General features: G+C 50.7%; 1 protein-coding gene across 8 annotated transcripts in view; it reads right to left on the reverse strand.

Annotated features, from left to right (window-relative positions):
- Positions 1 to 942: 942 nt before the first annotated feature.
- RPH3AL (rabphilin 3A like (without C2 domains)) overlaps positions 943 to 26606 on the reverse strand; it is a 41453-nt gene continuing 15789 nt past the window's right edge. For all 8 annotated transcript variants that reach the window (XM_072026113.1, XM_038165676.2, XM_072026111.1 and 5 more), the window contains 5 exons: positions 23736 to 23822; positions 15671 to 15845; positions 10328 to 10444; positions 9698 to 9880; positions 943 to 3787 (listed from right to left, as the gene is read on the reverse strand). In XM_072026113.1, the coding sequence (XP_071882214.1) occupies positions 3753 to 3787; positions 9698 to 9880; positions 10328 to 10444; positions 15671 to 15845; positions 23736 to 23822 (597 nt within the window). In that variant the 3' untranslated portion in view covers positions 943 to 3752. The remainder of the gene's footprint in view (positions 3788 to 9697; positions 9881 to 10327; positions 10445 to 15670; positions 15846 to 23735; positions 23823 to 26606) is intronic.

Raw genomic sequence — 26606 nt, forward strand, 5'->3', positions numbered from 1 at the left:
ACCGGCCCTTCCAAACAACTTCCCCATCTCCCATCCCACCCACCTGCAGGGGTGCGAGGAGGAGGGAAGAGCAACTGCTGGTAGGTTTTGTTTTACAAATGAACATGAGATCTGCAGAGATATCTGGCGTTTTGTGCCAACATCCAGGCACTGATAGTCTGAGGCCATCCACGTCCGACTCGTTAATGGCCAGAAAAACATTGTCTGAACACCAGCTGGTAGCTGATTTGCTTCAGGTGCGCTGAGCCACTACACAGGGTTCCCACAGAGAAAGGGCCCCCTTTCCCCTCAACCTACAGCTGTACAAAGTATGTAAAAACCTGTAAAAAAACTCGGCAGGTCATGGCCAGTGTTGCGGACTCCGAGATCCCGCAGCCGACGTTCCCCTACAGCGGCTGTTGTCATGGCAAGCGGAGCGGGAAGGAACAGCACAAGAGGAGGTTAGTCCTTGACGTGCTCCATCCTTGGACTAATGGCAGCTCCCCAGCACAACAATCCCAACAGCAATTATTGAGGCGCTTTTAAAATGGGAAAAGCAGATTAAAAAGCCATTCGAAACCTTGAAGCTGAATGCAGAGCAGCCAGGGCTGCACACACTCAGCAAACAAAGCGAGAGGCAAAGACCCCGACTGTCACACCGGGGCGAGACGAACCCTGGGGGCTGCAGGGACATTGCTGTTTCATGCCTGGTGGCTACAACACTAAAAACCTTCCACGGAGGGGCCAAGGAGCAGACCTGTGCCCTCTGCGGAGGTGCCAAAGAGGGGCAATAGACAAATGAGAACTTTTGAGCGCAGAATTCAATTACACTCCAGCCGTGTGAATCACAGTTCCACTGGCTGGGTTATTTTCTTTCCTCGCTGGAGCCAGCCCAAGGATTTGGAGATATCTGCAACCTGGGAATGGAATGAAAGTTTTTACTGTGTCAAGAACGGTAAGCAGTTGTTAGAGAGACAAAGCTTTATTGTTTTCCGTAGTAAAACACTACATAAAAGTTGTAAGGGACGGAGATGAGAACAACAAAATAATAAAAGCAACACAAACGATCAGAGTAGACCGAGCCCTTCTTGCCCACCTTGAACCAAGTAAAAAGGCCGTCAGCTGGTGCAGGTTTAGGATTATATTCCAACCAAAGCTACAAAACACAACCAAGAGAGATGCGCCAAAGGGAAAGGAGAGCTTTAACAGAAACTACACACGCAGAGCTGAGTACGTTTATCTATCACATTTGAATGTGGCTAGAGACTTCCCTCGACCCACAGGGAGTTTTTCCATAGGCAGCAGGATGGTTCTGTTCAAACTCAGGTGGAATTACTCCATGGAGGTAAAATACAGACATAAGAAAGCATCACTTCTAGTCTTGCTGGTACAAAATAGCAGTCCCAAATTAATCTGTTTTGTAAAACTTGGTCTCTGTAAAAAATCAAAACCATGCCTTAAAGCAGCACAGTAAGCCGGCAGAGATGAACAGGTTCTTGTGTAGAGCTGGCAACCCACAGCTTGGTAAACAGACCTAAGAAGTGAGGACGAGGGTGAAAATATGACTAACCTGCCTGCACTGTCCAGGAATGAATCATAAGAAACACAAGGAGAGCTAGAAATGATGTGTTCAGGTTTAAAAACTCTCTCCAACTCAGTGTAGCATTTTTAATGAGAAAGTAACAGGTTTTAAGAAAATAGTCATTTTTTTAAAGTGTCTTTCTCCTTCTTCTTTTGAAGAATTAACTTAGGCTGGCAGACCAGGCTGTCTCAGGCACAGCGGCAATGACAGAGCAAGAGAGCCTCAGTAGGACTGTCAAAAGCTCTAAGGCAGCACAGGATTTTTCTGGTGGCAGCACACTTCTGAAATTGAAGACCCTGCAACTCTCAGAAGAAACAGCGTGACTTCAGCTCTGAAATCACACCAGCACTTCAGGAAAAGCTGCCTTTTGGGTTTAATTTTCCAGAAACTGCTAACAATTTTGGCATCACCCCTTTCAGCAATGGGGCTGATCAAAGCCTCGATGGGCAGGTTTAAACAACGCAGACCACAACACTAAAAGCACCCCTCTGTGGAGAACAAGCTCATCCCTTGCTCTCTTCAACACTGGCGGTGTGAAAACCACGTTCAGAGGCTTCTCTTCAGGCCACCTCGAGGAGCCCACGTCATCCAAAGGCTTTGTTTTCACTTGTCAAAGGGCAGAAGCAGATCACGGAGCTGGAAGGATTTTCTCAGCAACCTGCCATGGTGTGTTAGCTGGAAAAGCAGTACAGGAGCAGTGCTCTGTTGGACCATGTTCATTTAGAAAGAAAGTCAAGGATTGATTTCCAATCTCCTGTTAGAGCATTCCAGCGCCCAATCTCATTTATCTTCTTACTGCAGCCATTTGTAAGAGCATATACTACATGCACACAAAGCACCCAGCAGCAAAGGAGAGCTGAACAAAAGAGTAATAACCAAGGGAACAGGCTGACATTAACAGGCATGAATTGCTTTTAAATCCACGACTCCAGAGGGAACTTTTTGGAAACCTTCATTTCTTCAGCAAAATACAGGTCAGATCCAAAGCATTTAATAAAAATCCACAGACTCCCACTTGCCTAGCGTGCGTTTTCGTTCAAGCCTCTAAAGATCTAATTGCTCTGGAGATGTCAGCTAATCTGATTTTTCTCATCTGCCAGGCCTTGGAGGGAAATTGCCCATTCTGGAGAAGAAGCAGGACTTGGGCACAGAGCTTTCCACAGCCTGACTCATCATGACACCATCACGGTCGGCCAGATGCTCCAGACTTCCAGGAAAATGGCAAAATGCAGGCCCCTGCTCATGCAACAGATTATAAGGTGTGCATGTGGGAGGAGAATCTGCAGAGCTTAACGAGATAAAGTAATTGGAAAGCTTTTAGCTGACTTGGGTAATCGGAGGCAGCCAGCTGGCTGCGGGCTGGTGAGCGTTCTCCCACCCCGAGCTGCAGCACACACACTGCCCACGACCCCAACACCAAAGCATCGCCCTCGTTGCAGGACACACAGGCCAGCACGCAGCCAGGAGAACTTAAAAAATTCATTGCAAACTTCTCCAGGTGTTTCTGTACTCACTGAAGTGCCTCCCTGAGCAGACAGCCCTGTCTGGGAGGGATAGCTCAGGGGAAGGGAGCTCAGCTTCAGCAGCTCATTTAGGATGCCTCCACCAGACCCACACCACCTCACGCCAGAACAACGAGGACAAGACACACAAGGGGTGACAACCCAGGCACATGGAGTCTAGTGCAAATCAGAGCCCGCTCTCACCCTCGGGGCTCACAGACGGAAAATCACCGCTGGGTGAGAAGCACTACAGGGGCTGTGGTGCTCACACCCTATTTCAGGAGCACAGGGGTGAATTCCCCTTTCCCCTGAAGAAATCAAAGCCAGGACTGTCAGGCCAGGAGCAGAACCGAGGGCTGAGTTTGGCAAGGCCAGCAGAGGCAGCACAATACCTTTCTTCAGCCCCAGTGAGCATTTTGCCCCTTCTGACAGACACACAGCTGGGCCCCAGGGCACAGCACCCTTCTCCCAGCATATGTCAGAGGTAGGATGGGAACCAAACCAAACCAAACCAGAAATCAGGTCAGCGAGGCGGGGAGGACGGGCCAGCACTTCCCCAGGTGCTGCTAATGTCTGTGCAAGAGCCAGTGGTCACAGAAGTCCCCGCTGGTGGCAGTTGTTGTCTGGAGTGAGGTCTACAGGAGTGGGCAAGTGTTGGATCCAGGCGAGCAGCTCCATCTTCACCTCCGTCAGCACCGGGTTCTGGTGTGAACGTACCGTTTGCCTTCAAAACAGAGACAGACAAAAGTTTTGTGTGAAAAGAAGCAAAGGGGAGAGACTTGACAAAGTTATTTTAGATTGCTTTTACCTCCTCGGTGCCATTTTAAGAGCTTCCTAAAAATAATAATGAAGAGAATGTCTGTGCATCATTACTCCATGCTCTGTCAGCAGTCAGGGCCCATTAAACTTTATTAAAGAAAGAAAAGACAGGCAAATTGGGAAAGGAGGAGAAAGAAAGAGCTGTGCTGATGGAGCTGGTCCCCTCAGACTGCCGAGTTAGACAGAAAGCCAAGTCTCAGCCCTCTGAGGTTTCCAAACCAGGTGACAGCACAGAGCAGCTCCTCCCCTCACCTTCCTGCCCTCTGTGTGCCCAAGCTGTGGCCAGGAGGCAACTTTTTGACCAGGAGGCAGCCCTTGGACTTTGGACCAGGAGGCCCTGGTACTCGCCTCTCTTCTGCTTCTCTGAACCCAAGGGGACACAAATTACTTCAGCTCCTGACACTCTGCAGTCACCACATTCATGCAAAACGTTCAAGGCGCTGCACATTCCTCCTACCGGCTCCCGGCAAATGTCCCAGTTCAAAGATAGCCTCCTGAGCCATAAAACCTCTCAATCTGTTTACAAAGACACCAAAATCCAGACTCCTAACTTCTGTATTAGGCTCCTGTGCTCCTTCTTTTATGTTTTGTTTTGAAAGATTACATCAACTATTGCCCTCGGTGCTTTGTGCAAAATGCTCAATAGAAAGCTGGGAGCGTGAGGAGTAAACGTATTGCAGCGGGCAGAGAATAAGTCTAAGGACATGGGGACAGGAGGCCAGGCAGACGGTTTGATCAAAGACCAAAGTACAGACCTCTGCAGAGTGAAAGAAGGCACAAAAATAGGATTTTCATCCTCAGCAGCAGACTTGTTTCCAGATATATTGAGTGAAAGAGGCAAGAGAATGAGTCTTTGTCATTCCTCTATTTTCAAGGAAGAAGCCTTCAATTTAAAACTCCATGAAGAATTACAGAAATAGTGAAAGTAATTTATTTTTTAGGTACTCAAGCCTTTATTCCCTTAACTTCAAGGCAGACTCAAAGAGGTGAAAATGTTTTGGTTCTACCACTTGAAGATGAAAATATTTTAATTCCTTAAAACATGGGAGGGGGCAGACGCTCCTTCTAAGATTTGTATTTACAAATGCATTGTACCTAAAACGCAAACCTTGAATCATTCCTAACACTGTCACTACTGGAATATACATGTTTTATTTATAAATACAGCAGGATCGTTTGGTGCTCTGCAGTACCCATACGAGAAGGCAGAGACAGCTCTGAGGCTCTCAGCCATGAAGGCACAATTCAGCTCCTTCGCTGCTGGAGGAGGGACGACTCATCCTCATCAGAAAACTCAACCCTGCGGCAATGACAGCGAGCTCTGAGCACACGGGGGCAAACGAGATGGGCCAGCAGTGGTGGGAGGCAGAGGCTGTGGGTCTGCCCCCCACATCTGACTCCAAAGACCCCCCTCCTCCTGTCCTGTGCCCTCACTGCAAGCTGAGGCTGAAGGCAGAGGAGGAAGAGCAGGGGCTGTGAGCGTGGCTGCCGACCCGTTCTGCCCTGCTGCAAAGAGAGAAAGCACCGTGGAAGATGATGCTTTCATCATGGATGATGCTCTCTGGCTGGAGCTCATGTACACGAGGGAACGAGCCGTCTGAAAACATTTAAGCAACCTTCCTGCCAAACTTGCAAAACAAAAGTCACCTCCCCAAAGACTGCCACGAAGAAAGTCATTAAAGAAATTACTATCTCATTCAGAGCCTGATTGCTGTTAGGACAATTTTTTTTTTCTGACATGGAACGGAGCAGTCAGACCCACTGAAGCAAGATGTTACCTCTTCAGCGTCCCTGAGGGAGCAAAGCAGACATCTGAGAAACAGAAGGGAAGGAAAAAAAAGAAGTTAATGCTTCAACTTCAAAAGATGCCCGGAGAATTTCCTGCCATGAAAATAATGCAGGATGGCTCTGCCTGTCTCCTGTATTAACAGCTTGCATATTTATGAGCAAAAGTTGATGCCTACCCCAACCAGGGAGGCACTGAGCCACGGAGAGAGTGACACCACCTCGCTTCTAAATCTAGCAAACTCCTGAAAGACACAGCATAAATCTCCCCAAATTAAGGGAGCTGGAAGCAGCGCTTCCTGCCCATCTCTCTCAGCTCCAGACCCTCTCCCTCAGCTCTGCTCGGCTGCTCCCAGCACGACAGCCACCAAGACAGCAGCCAGAGGGATGTACCTGAAAGCAGCAGCTCTGCCACCCTAGGAGAAGGGCCCAGGTTGGACCTTCGGGGTCCCTCAGACCACCCCAACCCCTCTGGCTGCAGCTATGACATTTCTTACACCCCTGGGTGGTGCCGTCGCCGTCTCAGCTCCCAGGCTCGGAGACATCGCTGTTTAACGTGGCTCTGTTTAACTGCCAGCTGCTGCACCACTCTTTAAGTATTAATGATTTAGACAACACATTGGCACACAGGCAGAGATGGGGAGGCTGTGATTTGCGCTCAGATGTATGCTACTCATTAATCAGCTCGTCTTGTGGCTGTTTTGCCAATATCCTCTTTTAAACCCAAACTACAACTTTCTGCAGCCCCCCAGCCCGTGCCCAGCCCCTCTCACCTTTCCCTGCTTGCAAACTCTTCAGGCAGCCTGACCACCCTGGCTGCTCCTCGGACAAGGTCCTCAGGAAACACTCGGAAACGGGGACCCCCCAAAGCAGAACTGCAGCCGAGCTGAGGGGAGATCCCCCGTGCTCTTAATCACCCCCCTGCAGGAGCCAAGCCCAAACTCAAAGACGTAATTTCCACAAAAAGCTCTCCATGGGCTAATGAAAACCACCATAACGCATTGCTGATTTGTTTAATTCTGTTTAATATTCCCTCTCTTTAATAAAAATGTTTTAATTAAGAACAGCGAGGATTTCGCTCGTCTCTGATTGAGGCACCTCTTTGCACAGCAGCTGTGCAGCCAGAGCAAAAGGTTCCCCTCCCTCGGTGGGGGAAAAGGAAGATTGGGCTTCTCCCGTGTGCAATTCTCATTCTCTTTAGGATAAATCATTCTCCATCCAAAACAGTGCATGGCCTTCCTATGTGCACTACACACACCTCATGGCACCCAGTGGAAAGAGGCAAAAGCTATGGGAAGAGATTTAGCAGCCGCCTTAGCAGCTGTGACCTCAGAGTGAACACACAATATTTAAGGTTGGAAGGGACCTCTGGAGGCCTTCATCTGCTTCACCTCCAGGAACCGGAGCTTCAGGATGAGAAGGGAGTTCAGACCCTCAGAAAATGATGCTTTTGAAAGCAGGTGGTAAAAAAATAAATAAAATTAAAAAAAAATGCATCTTCTCAGCTCCCTGCTCTCTTCTCCAACTTTGGCTCACGGGCTGAGGTTGCCTAAATCCCAATGCAGCACTGACAATGAGTCATTTCGTGACAAACCCCAGGCTTCATTATCTGCCTCACCAAACCCCAGCCGGAGCTGGAGCTGTGTGCTGGAAACCTGCAAGCCTCTTCTTAATAGCTCCTTGTTTTCCCCTGGCCATGCGACCGTGCCATCGTCTCGGCCTTCAGGCTTTAAGGAGCTCAGGACTGCAAGCAGCTGCCTTTGCAGTACCACTCCCCGTGGCCCTGGATTTAAGGATGCTAAATTGTTCTACACAGTTGCACTTGAGAGCTGAATTAGAGCAGAGGTGAGAAAAAGGCAGAAAAAAGAAAGCCAGTGGTAGAACAACACCTGAGGTGCTAATATAAAGCAAAAAATTGCTCCCTGTATGGTGTTAGAAAGTTTCAGAGCCTTTTAGAAAAGCTGTAGCGAAATCTCCCTTCTATGTCCTCATCCTGCCACTGAGGATCAGGTCTTTGAACAAGAGAGGATCTCTGCCCCTTGCTCTTTCTCCAGACACAGCAGAGCACGGGCACCATCCCACAGCCAGGGAGAGGCAGCAATGCAGTCTGCTGGCCTTGACACACAGGACCCAGCACCTCCAGCACCCCTAAAAGACCTGAACGGCAGGAGCAGCCTCTGAGATTTGTAATCCCAGGGCACATGAACCCCTCCGCACAGCAGCACGCTTCCTAGGGCGCTACGGAGCTGGGTTTGCTCTTCTCTTTATTTTCTGCTCTTGCCAGGCTGCTGGCAAAGCACCGGGGCATTCCCTGCTGTAGCCTCCTGGACATCTTGACCTGCACAAACCACCTGCTGCAAGCCACCTCGCTGCGCCACGCCAATTACCGAATTCCTACAAAATTCCGCTGCAGCCCCTCTCCAGCTGGGCACACTCCGTGCTGACACAGCAACCTCCATCACCTCCCCAGCCTGTCCCTGCCGACTGCAACCCCCAGCCCGGGCAGGAGGCAGCTTGCAGCCCCCCTGAACAGGGCAGTCCCTGCTGCAGGGAGCCTGGGAATTAAGAGTAATGAAGATCTTCACGGGTATCCTCCAGTCGGCCAACCTGGCTTAACCTTTTTCTTAGCAGGATCCTCTCTGCGTCTCGGAGGCTGTTGTAACCGGGCTCATGAGATTAGTGCAGTTCTTGTTTTTTTAAATGTGTGTCCGTGCTGCCTGTCATTTTTGGCTCTCTCCTGCCTAGCAAAGGGAGATCCACTGGAAAGCGCTGACCCCTTGTGCCAAGCTTTGCATAAGAGGTTTTTGCTTGGAAAAAGGCATTTTCTGCCTCTCAGATGCTGTTTGCACTGTCATGGCCAGGTGGCAGCTGCTTCGAGTGGCTGGCAGGAAAGCTCCTGAGTGCTAAGCCCTGTAGGAACACACCATGCAGGATGGCCATCGCCTGCTTCCAGCCACGTAGCATCAGCACCGGGGTCACACAGACCCCTTCCACCCCACAGAACAACCTGCTGCTCCACTCCAGCGGGCAGCAGAGCCAGCACACCACGGCAAACACCCACCTCTAAAGCCACATTGAGAAGAGGCTTAAAAATAACCCCCCCCAGGCTGGGGCAGCATTATAATCCAGAGGACAGGCAGAGCAGAAGTACCACTCATCTGATTTGCTTTGCAAAAAATAAAATTAAATTAAAGAGAACTGCAAATCCACAGAACTTGTGGAGGGAGGGAAGAGCCCAGCAACGATTTTATGCTGGCTATTTCCAGCAGGAAGCACGGGGAGGGGGACTGTGACTCCCTGTTGCACTGAAGGATAAACCTGCTCTCCCTAATCCAATTTACGCCTCAACACGCACAGCACAGAAACGACTCAGGAACAAAAGGAGTGGCAGTTCGCAGGGCAGCAGGAACGCTCTGGGGGGAGCGGTGCTAAACGATAACTTAAGGGGTTATTGAATAGGTTAGCAGGAATCGAGGAGAGAACACATTTGCATCTCTTTCAGCTGCTCCAGATCAGGCGTGATAGCAGCCTCTGCTCTCACAGTCACTTAATTGTTCCAAGGTTGTTGAGGGGGAAAAGTATCTTTTTTTTTTTTCTTTTTTGCACTGCAGAGTTCTGGGAAGAGCCATGCTTGGCTCTGAGAGCTACCTAACATTAGGAAGAAATTGTATTCAGTCTCATGAAGCTGCTGGGTTTCTGCTTTGTGCCATGAACAGCTCGGATCTGTGCTGCTGCCTCCGCAGGGCAGGTGAGCTCCAGGCCCTCCTAAGGGGACAGACCCAGGCTGCTGCGGCTCCCGCAGGCGGCTGTGGGCAGCTCCCACCCCAGACGATTACTCACGTTGCAGAATAGGTTCTGCACAAGGGAAGGAGTGAGCTGTAATGCTGTGACAGCATCTGCCACCAGTGAAACAGCAGGGAAAGGTGATGCTGGGCCACGGCATTGCCAGGTGCACTCCTGAGAGCCTTCTGCTTCGAGGGATGTCAGCCCCCAGTGTGGGGACATGCCCAGGAGAGGGACATCAGCTTACCAGGGACTCTGCTGCCGACGTCGCTGTTGTGCCCCTCTGGTGGGTGGTCGCTCTGGCAGCTCTCGGAGGCGCTGAGGGCAGCCCCCTGCTCGCTGCCCAGGCTGCTGCGGCTCCCCGAGAGGGCAGGGGGGTGGGTGCTCCCCTGCACCCTGCCCACGGGCCGGCTGGGCTCCCCGCTGGGTGCTGCAGGGACACAACACAGAGAGGCTATTGGGGGAGGGAAAAGTGGGTACAGATCCCGGACCAGGTCCCAAGAGAGCAGAAGCATTCCTGCTCCCACCCAGGCACCCTTGGGAGCAGGAGCAAAGCCCAATTCCTGTGCTCCGCTCCCAAAATGGCACCAGGGATGCTGGTCAGGCATGAGGAGCCGGCTGCAGATGTGCTGCCAGACAACGAGGAGCAGCTCTTGACCTCAAGGACAGCCCCTGACAGGCTGCAGGGAACAGAGACCACCACCAGTTCGACCCATTGCTGCTATTTGGTGTTAACAGACCAGACCCCAGCTGGAGCCAGTGGGCTGCACCTGCTCAGGGCAGCCAAGTTGGGGGCAAAACCCCCAAAACCAAGAGCCACGCGTTCGAGCACTGCTCGCTTCCCACCCTTCAGCCACAAGGAACAGCAGCTCCTTACCCAGTCCTGCTTGCTGCTTTCTGGCTTGTGAGCCTTTTGACCCCACAGGCGAGGAGGGTTTCTCATCCAGGCTGGAGGAACTGAGCTCCGAGTCGCTCTCGCTGTCGCTAGAAACCACTGCAGGAAAGATTGGGGGGGAGGAGAGGAGAGAGACAGTTATTCACAATGTTCATAACACTTGCAAAGAGGGTGCCAGATGGATCCAAATAAAACATGCACAAATGCTGACTCGATGATCATGTTCTCCCTCTCCAAAAAGAGCCCTACCTGCAGTTCCTCCACAGCTGTTCCCGCTTCCTCTCAAACACGACGAGCTTTTACTTTTTCCAGGTGATTTGCAGTTGAGCCACACACACCCAGCAATGCCAGCACCTGGAGCAGGTGCACGTACCACCAGCACATCAATCTCAGGCCCTGCTGGGACCACGGGGAGCACGCTGCTCCTGCTCCGTGCTTTGCTGCCCGAAGCTCCCTGCCGGGGAGCGCAGTGCCCTGCAGCACAGCCAGCTGGAAGCCAGGGCTCTGCTCCTGCCGACCTGTGTGTGCACACCAGCGAGCCCCTTCCTCCTGCAGCTTGCTGCCTCCTGCACAAAGCAATATGCTAAAGGCTGGGCAGGGTGCGAGGCAGGGTCCTGGCTCCAGAGTAATAGGATCCTAAAAGGATCCACGTTTTAATAATTCGGGAAGAGGGACTGGCTGCAGGTCCAGCCCTGGTCTCATCTTCCAAGTGCAGCAGGACCCCTGTGGAGGCTCCAGGATCTCTGAGGAACACACCAGATAAATGCTACGTGCATCAAGCACAAAAGCCCTGCAGTGACTACGCACAGAGCCAACCTTATTAGCCCAACACCCATTCAGCAGATGCTCATCGCTATCAGCACGCTGCCTGGAGCTGTGTTACTCCTATGTCCCCAAGGCTTAATAGGCAATGGTCTCTCCGTTTCCTCAAGGAGACTGTTCTCCACTTCCAAGGCCTCTTTATTTATCATTTTTTAATTATTTTCCCCTGAATCCTGGCACTCATCCTGCTGCTTTCCACTCTCACAGTTTCCACACAAGCTGAAAGAGCTGCGTTTTGCCAGACACAATCCGAGGACACTCCACCAGCAGGCTGTTTCCACTTTTCCACGCGATTATGCAAGCACCTCTCCTGCTTCCACCATTCAAAAAGGTACCTGGGCTGCCAACTGCAGCTTCCCGGCCTCACGGCGCTGCCAGGAGCAGGAGGGACGTGAGCGTGGTGGTATAAATAAGGTGACAGCACTGGGTAGCAAAGTCAGCTGTCAGTTCACCTCTCTTCAGCAGCGCTAACATTCACTACACGCAGTCAGCAGCGCTACAAAGCCTTTAACCCTGCCCAGGGCACGAGGGCTGGTAGTCTTCCCCCGGCACAGGCAAGCACAAGCTGTCCAACATTTCTGCCAAGGACCTCCGCAGACGCTCTTGTGTTCAGGCAGCAATCTGTACTACACAAAATATTTGATATAAAAAAAAATAAATTAATACTTAAAATAGCTCTTTTTCTGGAGTTAACATCTCGGAGGATATTAAACCGGCTGGCAGCGTTATTGCAAAGTGTTCCTGAAGATGCCCTGGCAGGCAGCTCCCCGCGAGGCGCTGTCTTAAAGGCAGCTTCAGTACTTCTACCCCAGAGCTTCCCGGGGTTATCGGTAAGCACCATTAATAACAACCCACATGTACCAGGCTCTTTGCTACAAAATCCAAATCTCGGCTGCCAGAACCTTTCTGGCTGTCCAGTTGCCCAATTCCCTTGGCAAACGCACTCCTGTCCCAGTTGGTTATCGTTTTTCTTTTTGTCCTCCCGGATTCACAAAATCCATCGCTTTATAACGGCTCCTTCTTCCACAAATCCTTTCAAAATGCTGGAATTCGGGATTTATTTGGAGGAGGCCCTGATGAATCAGTGGAGGTGACTTTAGCTGCCTTCCCTTATGCCACTCAGCAGTTCAGAGAGGTCCAGCACAAGAGGAGAAAGATATTAATGACACGGAGGCACTTGCACCACAGGAGCAGCCCTGTCTGCTCTCATTTCCTCTGCTGCCAATACGAGTGTGTTTTACCCACTGCACCAATGTTTCCCTTTAAGGTAATTTTTCTCCCAAAGCTCCCAGACCTTCTGCTGGCACTTTCCAGAGCCCAGAAGTCGTAAATCTGGTGTTCCAGCAGTTGCTGATATATCAATAAGAGTCGTTGGACGGCTGTACTTTCAGGGAACGTAACAGATTTATCCCTTTCCATCTCCAGCTGACTGAAAAAGCTCATAAAAAAAAAAAAAAAGAGCCAAGATAAAGCTTGCAGGAAAAGCAATATTCCCATGGGGCTGGGCCACTTGTCAGGGGCCTGAGTGCCTCCGAGCAGGAGGTGATGGGGCCCTGCAGCACAGGGAGGGCAGAGGGGAGCCGGGCTGTGTTCAGCCCCACAGCTCAGGGTGAGGGAAGGAATTGCCTCAGGAAAGGGAGCACTCGGCCGGGGCTGAGCTCTAATATTAAATGCATCCATCTGGCACGAGCGTGGCTGCGATGAGGACGGGTCCCTGGGCACCTCCCCACAAACCCAACCTGCAGGAGGCTGGCAGCTCCGGGTCACAGCAGGCAGGAGGGTCACACACGAAGGGTTTTGTTCCAACCAAAGCATCCTGCAGAGAGCAGGGACGTGTCCAAGCAGGAGGAGGGCACCAGGAGCCTGCTCTCCCCTTCAGCAGCACCATCATGTAGCTTCAGCGCTGCCCAGGCTTGTAGAGGAGCTGGATGACGCCGTGGGGACCTGCAAGGCTCATGACCTGCCCCGGCACGCTGTCTCTGCTCCAGTGCTCGGGGATTTGGCCTCCAGCACCAGACAAACCCACCGTGTCCCCTGGCAGCCACCGCTCCTGCATCTCCAACAGCACTGAGCCCAGCAGGCTGCATCTCCTGGCACAGTGACGGGAGAAACCGCCGGGGACTGCTCGGAGCAGCAGGCAGCCCTCGTGGCAAGCAGCACAAGTTTCGGGATCCTACTCTTTTCCTCCACCCAGTTTCTTCCCATTTTTCTGCAGAACTCGGAGTTTGGAGGAAGCAGAGCCCTGCTGCTTGCTGCTCCCCACCCCCTGGGGACCCCGTCCCGCCCGACCCGGTGCAGAAAGCCACCCACGTGCCACCACATGGAGCAGAGCTGTTCCCCGGCACAAGAAATATTACTGCTGCTCTCCCCACGACAATACATTTCTGCCTTAACTAATAACAGGGTTCCCATGGCAACTGCTTGTTTATTACAGAAAAACTAAAGGTAGCGGCAAATCCCGGCATTAGCGAGAGCCAGAGAAATTACGGGTGTGTAAAAATAAAACTTCTTCCCCGTGGGTTTGGCTTTCCTTCCACGAGGCACGCTCCTGCAGCCCCTTGGTCCCGCTGCAGCAGGCACAGCGGTGGCCCCACATGAATCTCATCCCAAAAAGGAACATTTTGGGGTTGTTCTGCCCCCGTTGAAAGGCAGGATGTGGAAGGGACGCCCGCTGCTTGTCTCTCCTGGGCTCTGCAGGGGACACCCCTACGCATGTGCTGGTCCCACCTGGCTCAAAGCCCTCAGCTGCTGTGAGCCGGCTGCTTGGCACCTCAGGAGCAGAGCAGGGGGGTGAGACGTGGCCAGCCAAAACCACGGAAACCCGACCGAGAGCAGACGACCAGAGCCCAGCACGTTAAATACCATCGCTCAGTCCTGAGAACACCCTGCCAAAGAAGCAGCAGGGAAGGGACACGCTCGGGCGAGGGTGTACGAGGTGTGAGCTGGCATGTGCTGCCCACCACGCAGAGCTGAGCCGTCGCCCTGTCAGCCAAGGCCTTGCCAAGCTCTGCCCAGGCCCAGCCACGATTGTACCAGCAAAATCCCTTCTACATCACATCCACGCTGGGAAGGGCTGCCACGCACGGCACAGGGGGTTCAGATGACAAACAGCAGAAGGCCCAGCATTGGCAGGTGTAAAAGAGTTAAATAGAGGGGTGAGATGTCCAAGCGCCCAGCTTCAGGGATGAATTACAGCCAGCAGTGCCCATTGAAAGCCGTCCAGAGGACAGGCTGCCTAGCAGAGAACGACGAGGGAAGAAAGCACCAGGAAATAAAACTATAAATTGATATTATCCCGCCCATAAAACAGCAGCCAGCCAAAAATCAGAGTACAGGGAGAAATACAGCTCACCACCACGTCAAAGCCTACCAACAGCGGCTGCGCTGTCCTCCAGCTGCTCCCACCAGGGCAGAAAGCACTCCCCCCAAAACAAGGCTCAACGAAAATGCAGCAAGAGTCCGGGCTCAACCTCTTTGACTCATAGTGCTTTCTGTATCGTGTGAATACCCCATCAATCAGTTCATTTGCTAAGACAGCACCTTCCAAGCGTCTCCTGGAGGGGAGCACAACCATCTATTCTTGATCTAATTTGTCTTTAATTACAAAAGTTACAGTCAGGCTGGGAGTGCTTTCCTGGGGCCTGAGGAGAAGACTTGTAAACCCGACCCTCCTGAGTCCTCTTTATTAAAAGGTTATTCCCCCCTGCAACACGGGTAAGATTTAGCTTGAAGTGGAAGAGCGAATGCTGCTGGTACACCGGAGAGGTCTTCTCCAACTGAGGGGATCTAATAGCAAAAGACAGAACAGGAGAGAGGCCAGATCTGCTAATCCACACCAGCAAGAAGTGGAGAGGAATCAAAGCAGACTGGCAGCTGTTTTAATTCTGTAGCATCCATCCACTGCTGCACTAATGACCCCGAATGCTCAGCTCCTCAAGGCCGTGCTGTTTCCCCCCAGCTCGCTCCAGGCACGGCACTGGAGTGGGCGTATGAGCAGCGACGGGGAGGACAGATGGAAGAGAGGGGAGAAAAAAAGCCCTACAAGGCAGCCCCGTGAATGGGATCTGATACGGCAGTGAGCCAAGAAGCCACATGTGATACATCGGTCTACTTCAATCAAGGTCTGCCTCAAAGAACAAGGATGTGAGCGCTGAAGCCGGTAAATCTTCAGGCTCTTCAGGGCTAAGTTAATGAACAGCTTCTCTGAGATGCATTTAAAGCACAACTCACCCAGGGTTATCCATGCTGCAAACCCCAACACCCTCTCTCCAAGGCCTAGGGAGGGAGCTTCACCCTTTGCCAGCCTCACCCTTTGCCAGCCTCACCCGGAGCATCAGGCACAAGAGGACACAGCCAGCACAGGCTTGCCCCTGCTTACCAACTGCAGAAGAGCACCTCGCTGATCTTCCAGCGAGCCTCCCCTGTGAGCTGCATGCTGCTAGCAGCAGCAGGAGCCGGGCCCTTCTCCCCGCTTGCCTCCTGGGCAAGGAGCCCCCGACCAACCTTTGCCCCTGGCCCAGGTGAAGGAACGGCTGGTCCCGACGCCCTCGGCCTCCGACACGGCTGGCTCGCTCTGCCGAGGCTGCGAGTGCACCTCGGTGGGTTTGCTGCTGCTCTTCAAAGGCGTGATGTACTTGGGCAGCCCCTTGTAGAACCAGGCACCAGACCTCTTCCAAACCTGTGGGAGACACAACCGACACCGTAAGCATAGGCAAACAAGTACTGCACCGGCTGGAGGAGCACCGAATCCTGGCAGACCTCTCTCCCTTCCTGGGCCGGGTCCCTCAGCCTCTGTCCCTTTATCTCTCTGTCCCTTATTTTTGTGAGGGTCAAAGACCTGCAGCAGCAGGCATACACAAACGGTCACGCTTGGACACCCAAAACGCTGCCTTGTGAGGTTCAGAGCAGCACAACCTTGGCATTCATTTTGTGGAGCCAAGCCAGATCTTCAAACGGGTATGCTTGAAACCCCCAGAACAAGAACAACACTTAAATAACCTGAACTTGCAGCAGGAAACGGACTGAGAGCACTAAACTGTAATATGTCCTGTAAGAACGCCCTCTACTCTTCAATTTAGTTTTAATGCAGCTTATGATGAAGGAGCTCTATTAAGTATATTTAATATAAAGCCTGCTGTGAGCCAGAGGAAGGGGAGAGGATGGCAGCTCAGACAAGGAGAAATGGTTTCTAAAAACCTCATTCTTTTGTGCCTTCCAGCAGTCTAATAATGAGCTAATGAGACCGTCAGGGCAAAAATAAGTTAATATAATAAAAGTATTACTTTGCATTTCATGTAAGGGGATAGAAACCTTGCACTTCTGTTCAGAGTGAAGGAGATCATAAGAGTCTGTACTCCAAGTTCCCAAAGCATTTCACACGTAGTGCCACCATGATGGCAGCGGGTGCAAACGCAGACTTCCCTAATTACAGCAATAAGCTTGTGATTTGCGTTTTAACTACTGGGCTTAATCAAAGCAAAGGGCAGTGACAGCGCCCAGCACTCATGACAGGCTCTTCTCGTGCAGGCACAAAAAGCAGGACACCACCATTGCCATTTCACTGGTGGGAGGAGGTCACTCTGCAGGTTGCCTGGTTCCTAATCCACAGCCGTGAACGCAGAGGGATAAGATCTCTGTGTTCAGGGTCTTGAAACCCAAGTGAAGGCAATCTGGGTCCAGGAGGGAACCTGGCAGTATGCTTTTAAAAAGAAGAACACCCAGCAGAAGACAGCAGAGCAGCACCATGACCCAGCACACGTGGCAGTAAGAGTGCAAGTCAGGAGCTCGCCTGCACCACAGCAGGATCTGGACACCAAGAGGTGAGAGCACCCTGCAATTACTCCGTTTCCCTGCTCAGTACCAGCCCAGCAGGACGGTGAGGCTGCAAAAAGCTGGGAAGCCATTTCCTCAAGGGGGAAAAGACTGCAGGTTTTTCTTCCACAGGGGGTGCTCGAGCAGGCAGAGCACTTGACCCAGCCTCTGAGCAGCATGACCGGGCTCCCTTGTCTCAGGGAGGCAACACGCCGGGTACAGTGAGCAAAAGAGAGGCTCAGAGCAGGGGCTCCTGCAGCCAGGGGGGCTGCACCCTGCAGGGTGGTGCCCTGCCACTCGAGGGGTAGCTGGGGCACACGCAGCTCCCCCACACGAGCTGCTGGGAAGGAAGCAGCCTGTCTTTGCAGTCCTTCTCCGAACAGACCTTGCAACATCTGTAATTTAATTTGAAGCACTGAAGAGACCTATTATCTTCAGGCGAAGTACAATTTAGGCAGACCATAAAACCAATCAGACACAGCAAGGATTGCGGTAAGGACAGGCTGGGCACCCCCAGGTTTCTCCCATTACCCCCAAAGTGAGCCCAGTTAGAGAAAGAGTTAAACAATATAACACACCCAGCCCTGATGTAGTAACACCAATAGAAAATTGATGCTATGCATACATATTCACTTCACATGGGTACCTCTATTAGCATTTGCTCTCATTGCAGCAGTACCGAAGTTGTTTTGAGATCAGTTCTAAAACAGCTGCAGGGGAGATGTTCTCCCCTGGAATCATTCCGGACATCTGCTCCCCCCAAGTTACCTGCACACTCCATCCAAAACGCCCCATGGTTCACGTTCTGTTCTGCACTTGGGCACGCAGGCTGGCTTCAGCATCCCTGCATCAAAACGGATCGATGCTGCTGACTGCTCGTCATGCTAGTTTCATTGATTGCAAGTGGCCCAACAGCAAAGTTCCTGCTTGATTTTAAATTAATAAATCTATAACAGTGCTTCACAGATAAAACTCCCGCTTATTAGCAGCAGTTGGCTCTTTCCAAGAGGAAGAGTTTTGCTCCCACCAGTCCTGTTAGCCCGTTAGGAGAAACCCTGCCCCAGCGCAGCCTGAGTTTGGGTGGCACTGGGATCTCATCAGAGAGCAACAGCCAGCCACTTCCAGCTCCTTGCAAAAAATAAGATAAAATAAAATAAATCCACCCGCTTTTAAATAACATTCAGCATCCCCTGCTCTGGGAGTGCTTGACAGAATAAGGATCTGCACCAGTGCTACCCCAGACCAGGATGCAGAGGCCCGGTGCCTGGGAGGAACTTGCTGCGGTGGCTCAGGAGCAGTCCTGCTGCTGCTCCCCCCCAGCCCAGCAAAACACAGCAGAAATCCATGCCAAATATTGACTTCCTTCAGGCTCCTGTCCTTCTGCCTCCCCTGACACCTCATCCACCTGAAAGCAAAGCGGAGGAGGACGTGGACGAGAAGAGATACTTGCTCAAGAGGCTCCTCTTTTTATTATTTGAACCAATTTAATGGCTGTGGCCATGACAAGTCCAGAGAGCACAATGCATTTTGTAACCCTGACAATATCCCTATTAAAATTGCATCAAGCCACCAGTACAAACACAGGATGAGGCTGTATTCAGGCAGTCAGCAGCAGATGCGTATTTTATCCAGCGCATTCAAGTGCTGCCTGTTAACGTGACCTAAAGGAAAATCACAGGGCCCAGGTGAAACACATTACTGCTCAGGCTTCAATCTCCTCTCTCCCCCCTCTCTGAGCACAGAAGTGCCAAAACAAGCTCCTAATCAGAGACAACATTAGGACTCACTGATTGAGAGAGAGGAATCGTAACAAGCACTCGCAGCCCCTCCAGCCAGCTGCTGCTAGCCCCCCAGCAGTCAGCGTCACCGAGCCATGAGTTCCCCAGACAGAGAGCCTTGGAAAGCCTCTTCCAGCAGAGCCAAACTCTGCTCTCCCCTCCACTGCTCGCCACGCAGCAGCTGTAGCATTCTGCAGCCCAGGTTGGGCTGTGCAAGAGGAAAAGAGCCACCTTCAGCTTCCCATGCCGACAAAAGCGCTATCAGCTCCATCCCTCAGCCTCAGGGAGCAAGTTCTCGTGGGCTCTACACTCGATGAAGAGAAAGGCACCTGCAAAGGCAGCTTCTTGGAGAGGACTTTGTTGCCATTGCCCTCACGCAGCACATACCCACGAGCTCACTTTGTCCCAGCTCCACGCCGCGGCTCTGGCACACTGCAAACCACTGGCTGGGAAAAAAGAGCGAGCGCTCCTCGGCTTCGTTATTTGCATTCATCTGCTTTTCCATAACACAGAGATTTCCAATTACATTATTTACAGCAATCTGTTGTCAACTCCCACATTCAGCACTTGAGGATGAAGAAAATTAAAAGGCAGTGAAATTGCCGTTCGGAGCTTTGTTTCCGGAATAGCAAAATGTATTGCACCTCTGACCCCAACGTTTCTCAAGCTGCAGTGGCTGCCAGCCTTCAACGATTTATCATTCCCCTCTCAATCAGGCCTCTTTTTTTCCTGGGGCTCTATTCTAGAGGACACTATTTTGAGGCTAACTGCTTGCTACCACCCCCCAAAATAATATGCTAGGCTATTGATGAGTTCTCTGAATTGCAAACAGGTGCACATCACTTCGATTCAATCCAGAGTCACCCAAAATAAACACTCCCCTCCATCAGCACGGTATTTTGCCAAGAAATCATCATGCCAGGCAGGAATAACCCTGGGCTATGGTGGTTTATAATGTTCAAAATGGTATGAGCGTACATGCGAAAAGGGAAGCCCTGGGGGCAAAAAAGGGAGGAGACAACTCCATTCTTCCAGCACGGTAAGCTTCTTCCTCTGCATGGTTTATTTTGATAAACCAAGAAATGCAGCCAGCCATGAAAATGTCATTTAGCGGAGAAGAAATTAAAGGGAAAGTGAAGCAGAGGGGGCAAATTAAAACTTTAGCAGGTCCCTGATAGCTGACATGCTCTTTCATATTTGATGGGGTTTAAAAAAAGCTATTTATCTCCCCCCACCCTACTTTAACTGTTTTCATTATCACTACAATTTTGGATGTGTCAATTCAAATGTAAATGTGCATGAACGCTTCCAAGAGGATTTTAATTACGATGATAGCATCGCTAATTATGGATATATAAAAAAAATACATATATATAAAGTGGTAATTCAGGGAGGCGCTTTGCACAACCTGGTGGTATCAGTCAAAACAAGACTGTGCAGAGTTAGATGGGCGGGCAGGGACCTGACACAACGCTGCAGGGCAGAAGGTGATGACAGAGTTCAGCCACACGCCACTGATTCAACGTTGGGCACTGCTGCCCAAGCTGTTCTCCTGCTCACGTGCCCTGCCAGAGGCCTGGCAGCAGGGAATCGTTCCTGCTTTATACCTGTTGCTACAAACCCGTGGCCAGTGTTTGCTGCAGTCAGGGATCAGCCTCCCCAGTCGTGCCACAGGATTTCATGTGCATGCACTACCAGCCCTTGTTCCAGGGAGAATCAGCCCACTGGCCCTCCATGTTCAGTCTCCAGGAAGGCCACACGAGATGCCAAGCCGAGGAAGGCAATGCAGTACATCAGGGAGGGAAGAAGGAAGGTTCTTGCCCTTGAAAGTAAATGCCAGCATGACTGAATTTGCTCCTAGTCTCACTTGCATAAGCAATAAAACACAATCCACACCTGTTTTAACTCCACCTCACTCAGAAGATGTAAAGGAAAATGTCCACAGAAACCTGGAAGAACAAAAGTGGTTTTTTTTTGTTTGTTTTTTTTTTTACAGTAGGTGCCTCTGTAAAGAGATGGAACAAGAGCTATCTCCAAAAAGCCAGTCCTGGCTTAAAGCAGATCAGGTCCTATTTCAGTAGGAAGAGATGCGTTAATCACCCAGGGGTGTCTGCTGGCCCTCAGGGATGTTCCCTTTGCCTGGAGAAGCACCCAGGCTCTGTCAGGTCCCAGAGATATTTTAGTACCATACTTTCCTCCTTCCACACCTCTGGCAGCTTGGAGACCCCCACCCTGCAGGCACACAGCACGCTGGGCAGCCCCAGCGTTGCCAAACACGCTGCTTTGCTTCTGGATGCTTGGGACGCAAGCAGCAGGCAGAATCCATTAATCACCTCCACTCTCCAGCAACGAGACAGTGTCAGAGCAACTTGCTGCTCATTGCTATGCAGCACAGCCTTCCCAGCGGAGGTTTTCAAGGAAACAGAAAGCAGCAAAGAACACTTCTGAGTGGCTGAGGCTGGGATTCCCGACAGGATCTGTGGGCATCAAGCATTCAACCTCCACTGAAAAACTGCTGTAAACAATAGCTTGCTCCTTGGTCTTCGTTTTGGCCTAGGCACACACGGACGATTTACTCATGATTGAAGCCAGCACAGATTTTGTCCACACAGCAAAGGAGCAAAGAAGATGACCACACCACTACATTTTCAGTAAAATTTCAAGCTTACGGGGATAAATAATACCAAGGGGAATGGAGGGATGAGAGCTTTAGCACGTGTGCACGATGCTGCACACTTTGGCTGTTAGCTGCTGTATGTGAATGTCCAACCCCACCACGCTGGCTTTACATCCTGGTGGACCACAAGACTCAGTTGCTCACTCAGTGCACAGCAGGGGGTAAAGGGGACAAATCTCAGTCCCAGGCTCTTGTCCCAGCCAGACGACACTCATTAACTCTAGCCAACATCATTTAGTCCACCCAGGTTTCTGAATGACCTCCCGATCTCACTTCACTGCCTGGCAGTCTCTCGGTAACAGAGTTGAGAGCTTCATAAATATCATGCCCAAATAGCCAGGGCAGTGGTTCAGAAAATTACAGATTGCAAACACGGCCCTGACGCGGCAGGAATCACCTACCTTGGAAACATCACATCTCCTCACACCTGCTGGGGGCTCACATCTCTTCCTGGCAGGGAACACCACACCAATTACTGCCACCTCCGCGCCAGACCAGCATCAGACACTCACCCACGAGAGCTGGACAAGGCCAGGGCCCTGAGCACGGCCCTGCAAGCTGGGAGGCACTGCCTGAGCTCTGCAGCCTGGGACAAGCCTGCTTTAAGCATGCACTTCATTAGCATGGGCTAAAGGAGAACTTTGCTTCATTACCGTGCTGTGCATTGAGAAAGGGCGAGAAGAAAGGTGAGAGTGGCTGCTGGTGATGTTATTGCATCAACACAAAGGGTTTGGGAGGGTTCCTGAAGCTTCCCGTCTGGATCCCAGGAAACAAAACTGGATCAGTACCCACACATCACGTACATCTCTGGTCAGAGCACCAGCAAGCACCACCACAAACAGGAAAGGAGACAGACCTGAACGGACCTTTAAACGAATCAAGAAAAAAAAAATAAAGATGAAGTTTAGGGTTGTGAGGTAAGATGAGGCTATTTTTTAGGTAGTCTCCGAGGGAAAGTTCCATCCATTTTCATTAGAGAAGCACGTCGGCTGTATCTCAGGACTCACGGAGAGAGGGATCTCTGAAGGTTACCGTTCCCTCACACACTGACCGCACGTAACACTTACTGGACAGGTTAATGTTCTTCTTTGTCCAGTGACCATGGCTCCTCATTATTTTTATAAGAAATTGAAAAAAAAAAAGGCAATTATACATTGTGGGATGAGAAAAAATACAAGAACAGAAAAAAAGAAATGAAGTCAATCTCAGCCCCATACCCATCTCCCCACAGGACATGGAAACTGCCTTGACCTGCCACACTCTCCACTTTGGGACTGCTGTCTGGATTTCAAAACACCTGGATGATTCAGTGCATCAAATTATTAGCAATAGCCAGAGAACTCGAATGCTCTCTGCCTGCCCTAGTCACATTGCCACTCAAAAATTACAGACAGCATCCATCATCTTACCCAAACAGGAATTTTGCAAGTACTCGCACGCAGATAATCCCCTCCTACTTAAAACCCAAGCAACGCTAAATCTCCACAACTAATACAAAAGCATTCACCATCTCAAACACCTGCAGAAACGCTCTCACTGCACTTCCAAAATTGATGGATCTAGCAGAGCACCCAGGTTTCACAGTTGGTTGCAGTGGTCAGGAATAGCTGCACTGGATTGATGTTCAAGGACCACAAGCAAAAGCTCAAAATAAATTGATGGGAACAAGTGAAAGTCCCTCTGTAATCACTGAACAAATTCACCGGCTTCACAGCACAGCAGCAAGCCTGAAGTTGGTGGATGCTGGCTGGCAGACAAGAACTGAGGCAGGCCATTACTTTTTGCAGTGTAAAGTCAAGGATAAAGGATACAAAAATTTAGAGACCTGCATCAGAAGTCTCACATGCTGGCAAGTTATGGGATTTGACAGGCAGGGGGAGGTGGGGGGGGAACAGAGTTAAAAGCTGCAATCCTGGTTATTTTTAGAGGGACAAATATTGAAGCTAGGCTATAGATCTCTCCCGCTGTATTAAAGAACCAGCGTTAGCCAAGTTTATTTGCCACAAAGCTTGGAGGAAACCAGCAGCAAAAGGTAAATCTCCTTACAGCCATAGCTAGAAAACAAACAAATAAACAAACAAAAAACAATACAGGCTAGAGGGGCTGTGTTTTTTTTTCCCCTCCATAACATCACAAACCAAAGTTATCACCATTGTGTGCATCAGCTGAGCCTCCCAAACCCTATATCCAAACCTCCCCACCCCATACCCAGGCAGAGGGAGGAGCCCATGCACACTCAGCACAGACCCAGGGCAGGTGGCTGAGTGCTGCTGAGCCCCTCCTCTCCACAGTTAAATTTTACCTCTCTCTGTTCGCTGCAGATCTTGCACAACCAAAGGGGGCGTTTCTGGGTTCCAAAGGTTTCTATGCCACATTTGGTGCAAACTTTCTGAAACAAGGAGAGAAAAGAAAAGGGTGGTGTGAGCAGCTCCCCACAGCCATATAGCCTCCAGCAAAGACAAGGCTGAGAAGCATCTGTCCCAACAGTTCTGGTTTGCTTTCCTTACCAATATTAAGCATGGCACAATTCTGTTATTTATCCCAGAGATACGTGGATCCTAAGAAGCTGCTTCAGGTCGATAAGGATGTTAAAACAAAGGCAAATCTACTGCACGGTCCCTGCCTCCAGGTTGACAAGAGAACTGGACAGCGCAGATCAAGCCACACAACAAATAGATATTTCTGGAGTGGTTTTTTTTTTTATTATTATTATTATTCTAAATCTGAAAGCCCAGTCACTGTGGCACAGAAAGCAGCTGTAACCAAGCACAAAACGAGTGCGAGTTTGTGCAGGACTGTAAATCCTCCCCTCCCTTCCCTCACACACGTTGCCTGAAACCCCACGGCTTCCCCTCCATTTCGGCGAGCGCTTGGCAGCTATTGATTTGTGGCTGCTTAGGGAGCGGGCACGACCGTGCCTACGTGCACGTTTCCTGAGCAGAATGCTTGATAGCACCACACGGCATCCATCCCTGCACGAGGGAGCTTCCACGTCTCTGCTGGCATTACAAGCCATTTACAACCCGAATCACCTAATTTTTATATAATGAAGCTGATGGGTATCAGGCTTGGCTTGCAGTTGAATTAGGAATGGGATGAATGCTTTGATCCTCACAGAGAAAAATCCACTCACAGGAGGGCCCTGGAGAGCAAAAGCTTGCTTAGGGAGACAATTTACTCCCCCCAGCTGGGTTTCACCCATCTCCCCACCGAGGCTGCTCCAGCTATAAGCCAGGAGCTCTGCTCTGCGGGATGAAGGCTTGGTGCTCACTTAGCCCTCAGTGCCCACGCTCGGAGGAGGAGAGCAGCAGAAAGACAGTACCTTAGGAATGGCTTCACTGCATGAGCAAACACACCCAAATATTTCGGTCAGCGCAGCCCAGAGGCAGAGCTCTCGGTTCTGCTAACAGCTCAACAGATGGCTTTTGTCAAGGCTTTTGCTCTGTCTGCATCCCAACGGGCACTTTAATGGCGTTTTGGCTGGGATGCCTACAGGTTTTCAGGAAGGGCAGAGAAATAAGAAACAACCTGTTTGGTCTGGTGCATATCGATATTCAAGATGGTGCTACCCAAGCCAAGAGGGACTGCAGATGCAAGCAGAAGATAGTGCCGCAGTTAGGAGGCACCTTCTGAAATGCACCAAATTCTCCCTTTCTGAGACCAAAACCTGAGGGAGTAACTCAGTCGTAAATACCCTCAGAGATCCCAATCCCCGCATATAGCACATTCAAACACTCCCCCTAGTGGAAATTTCCCAACAACTTTCCTCCTAGCCATAAATTTTGAAAGCTCCAACACAAAACTGGGCTCTCTTCCTCCCCTTCCCTGCAGACTAGCCGGGAAATCGAGTATCACCCACAACCCCTCAGAAGACATAAAAATCAAAGATGCTAAACACAGCCCTGTTCTTCATTAAATACAAGATATCTTTCTTCTCCTACTTCTCTTTCACCTTTTATACATGATCCTGATACCCTCTGCATGGTAAATTGCACATTATGCTTCATCTGACTACTGCTATTGTTAACACGTCTGTATTTGCATACATCTTTGTCTTGCCATAATGCATTTATTTCTAAGATAATAAAACCCAATATTAAAATCATTCTTCATTTTGACCTATAAATGCTAAAACAGAAAGTGGCACTTAGGAAATCCATCAGGCTCCAAGAGCTATCGAGCCTCTATTCAGCAGAAGGGACTTGCAGAAGGTAAGCCCTCTGCTATATTTCAGATGTATCGTTACAGCAATCCCTGTTATTGAGCTAAAAGGGCCGCAACGACTTTCCAATGAGATGGTAACAAGAAAGCAAGAAAAATATGAACTTTAAAAATCCATAATTCCCTGACAAGTCATTGCTTATCGCGTTCAACGCTGCACAAGTGATGGATATCCCTGGGGATTGGGGACAAGCTTAAAGTAACAGCCCCCTCTGTGTGCTCTGCTTAGGGATCGACTGTTTTTGGGTTCACACCACTGCGTTACAAAGCAGGAAGGGGAAAAGCCCAGGGCACCCACTCACCATTGCCCTGAGCTCGCACACGGCAGAGAAGCGCAGCCAAGCTGAAAGCAGCTGCAAAACGCACACTGGGAAAAACAGGATCTCACCTTAGGTCAACCTCGATGTGAATCCTCCTGAACTGTCCAACAGACTAAAAGAGAACAATGAAAAAAAAAACTACCCCAAAACCAACTAAAACCCAAGAAGAACCAGTTCTTCTTTGGGTCTTTCTGGTTACAGCTCCTCAGGAGCCTCGGGCACTCCCAGCCTCGCTAGCTCTAGGGGTTATTCCTGCAACTGCAAAGGGGCAGAGCAGGGCAGGGTCTGCAGCAGCTCTGCCTCCACGTGCTAGTGTGCGGGGCTTGCAGGAAGGAGGTTAGGAAGTGCTGCAGCACCATGACCTAGCTGGCTTCAGACAAGGTGAGAGCAGAATCGCCAGGGGAAGGAGGCAGGAATACAGCACATCCTGTTATTCTGCATGCTTGAAATGCAGGAAACAGCCTGCCGCCTCCTGTCTGCCAGGCAGCCCTTTATTGTCCACAGACACGTCTGCACAGAGCCCGTGCTCCCCTCCGAGAGAGTTGCCCTGCAGCTCCCCTTTGCTGGGCCCTCGGTGCTGCCTGCAGGACCTGCAGCTCACCAACTCCACCAGCACAGCAGGTTCTCCATCA

The sequence above is a fragment of the Anas platyrhynchos genome, chromosome 20, assembly GCF_047663525.1.
Source record: "Anas platyrhynchos isolate ZD024472 breed Pekin duck chromosome 20, IASCAAS_PekinDuck_T2T, whole genome shotgun sequence".
Lineage (NCBI taxonomy): Eukaryota > Metazoa > Chordata > Aves > Anseriformes > Anatidae > Anas > Anas platyrhynchos.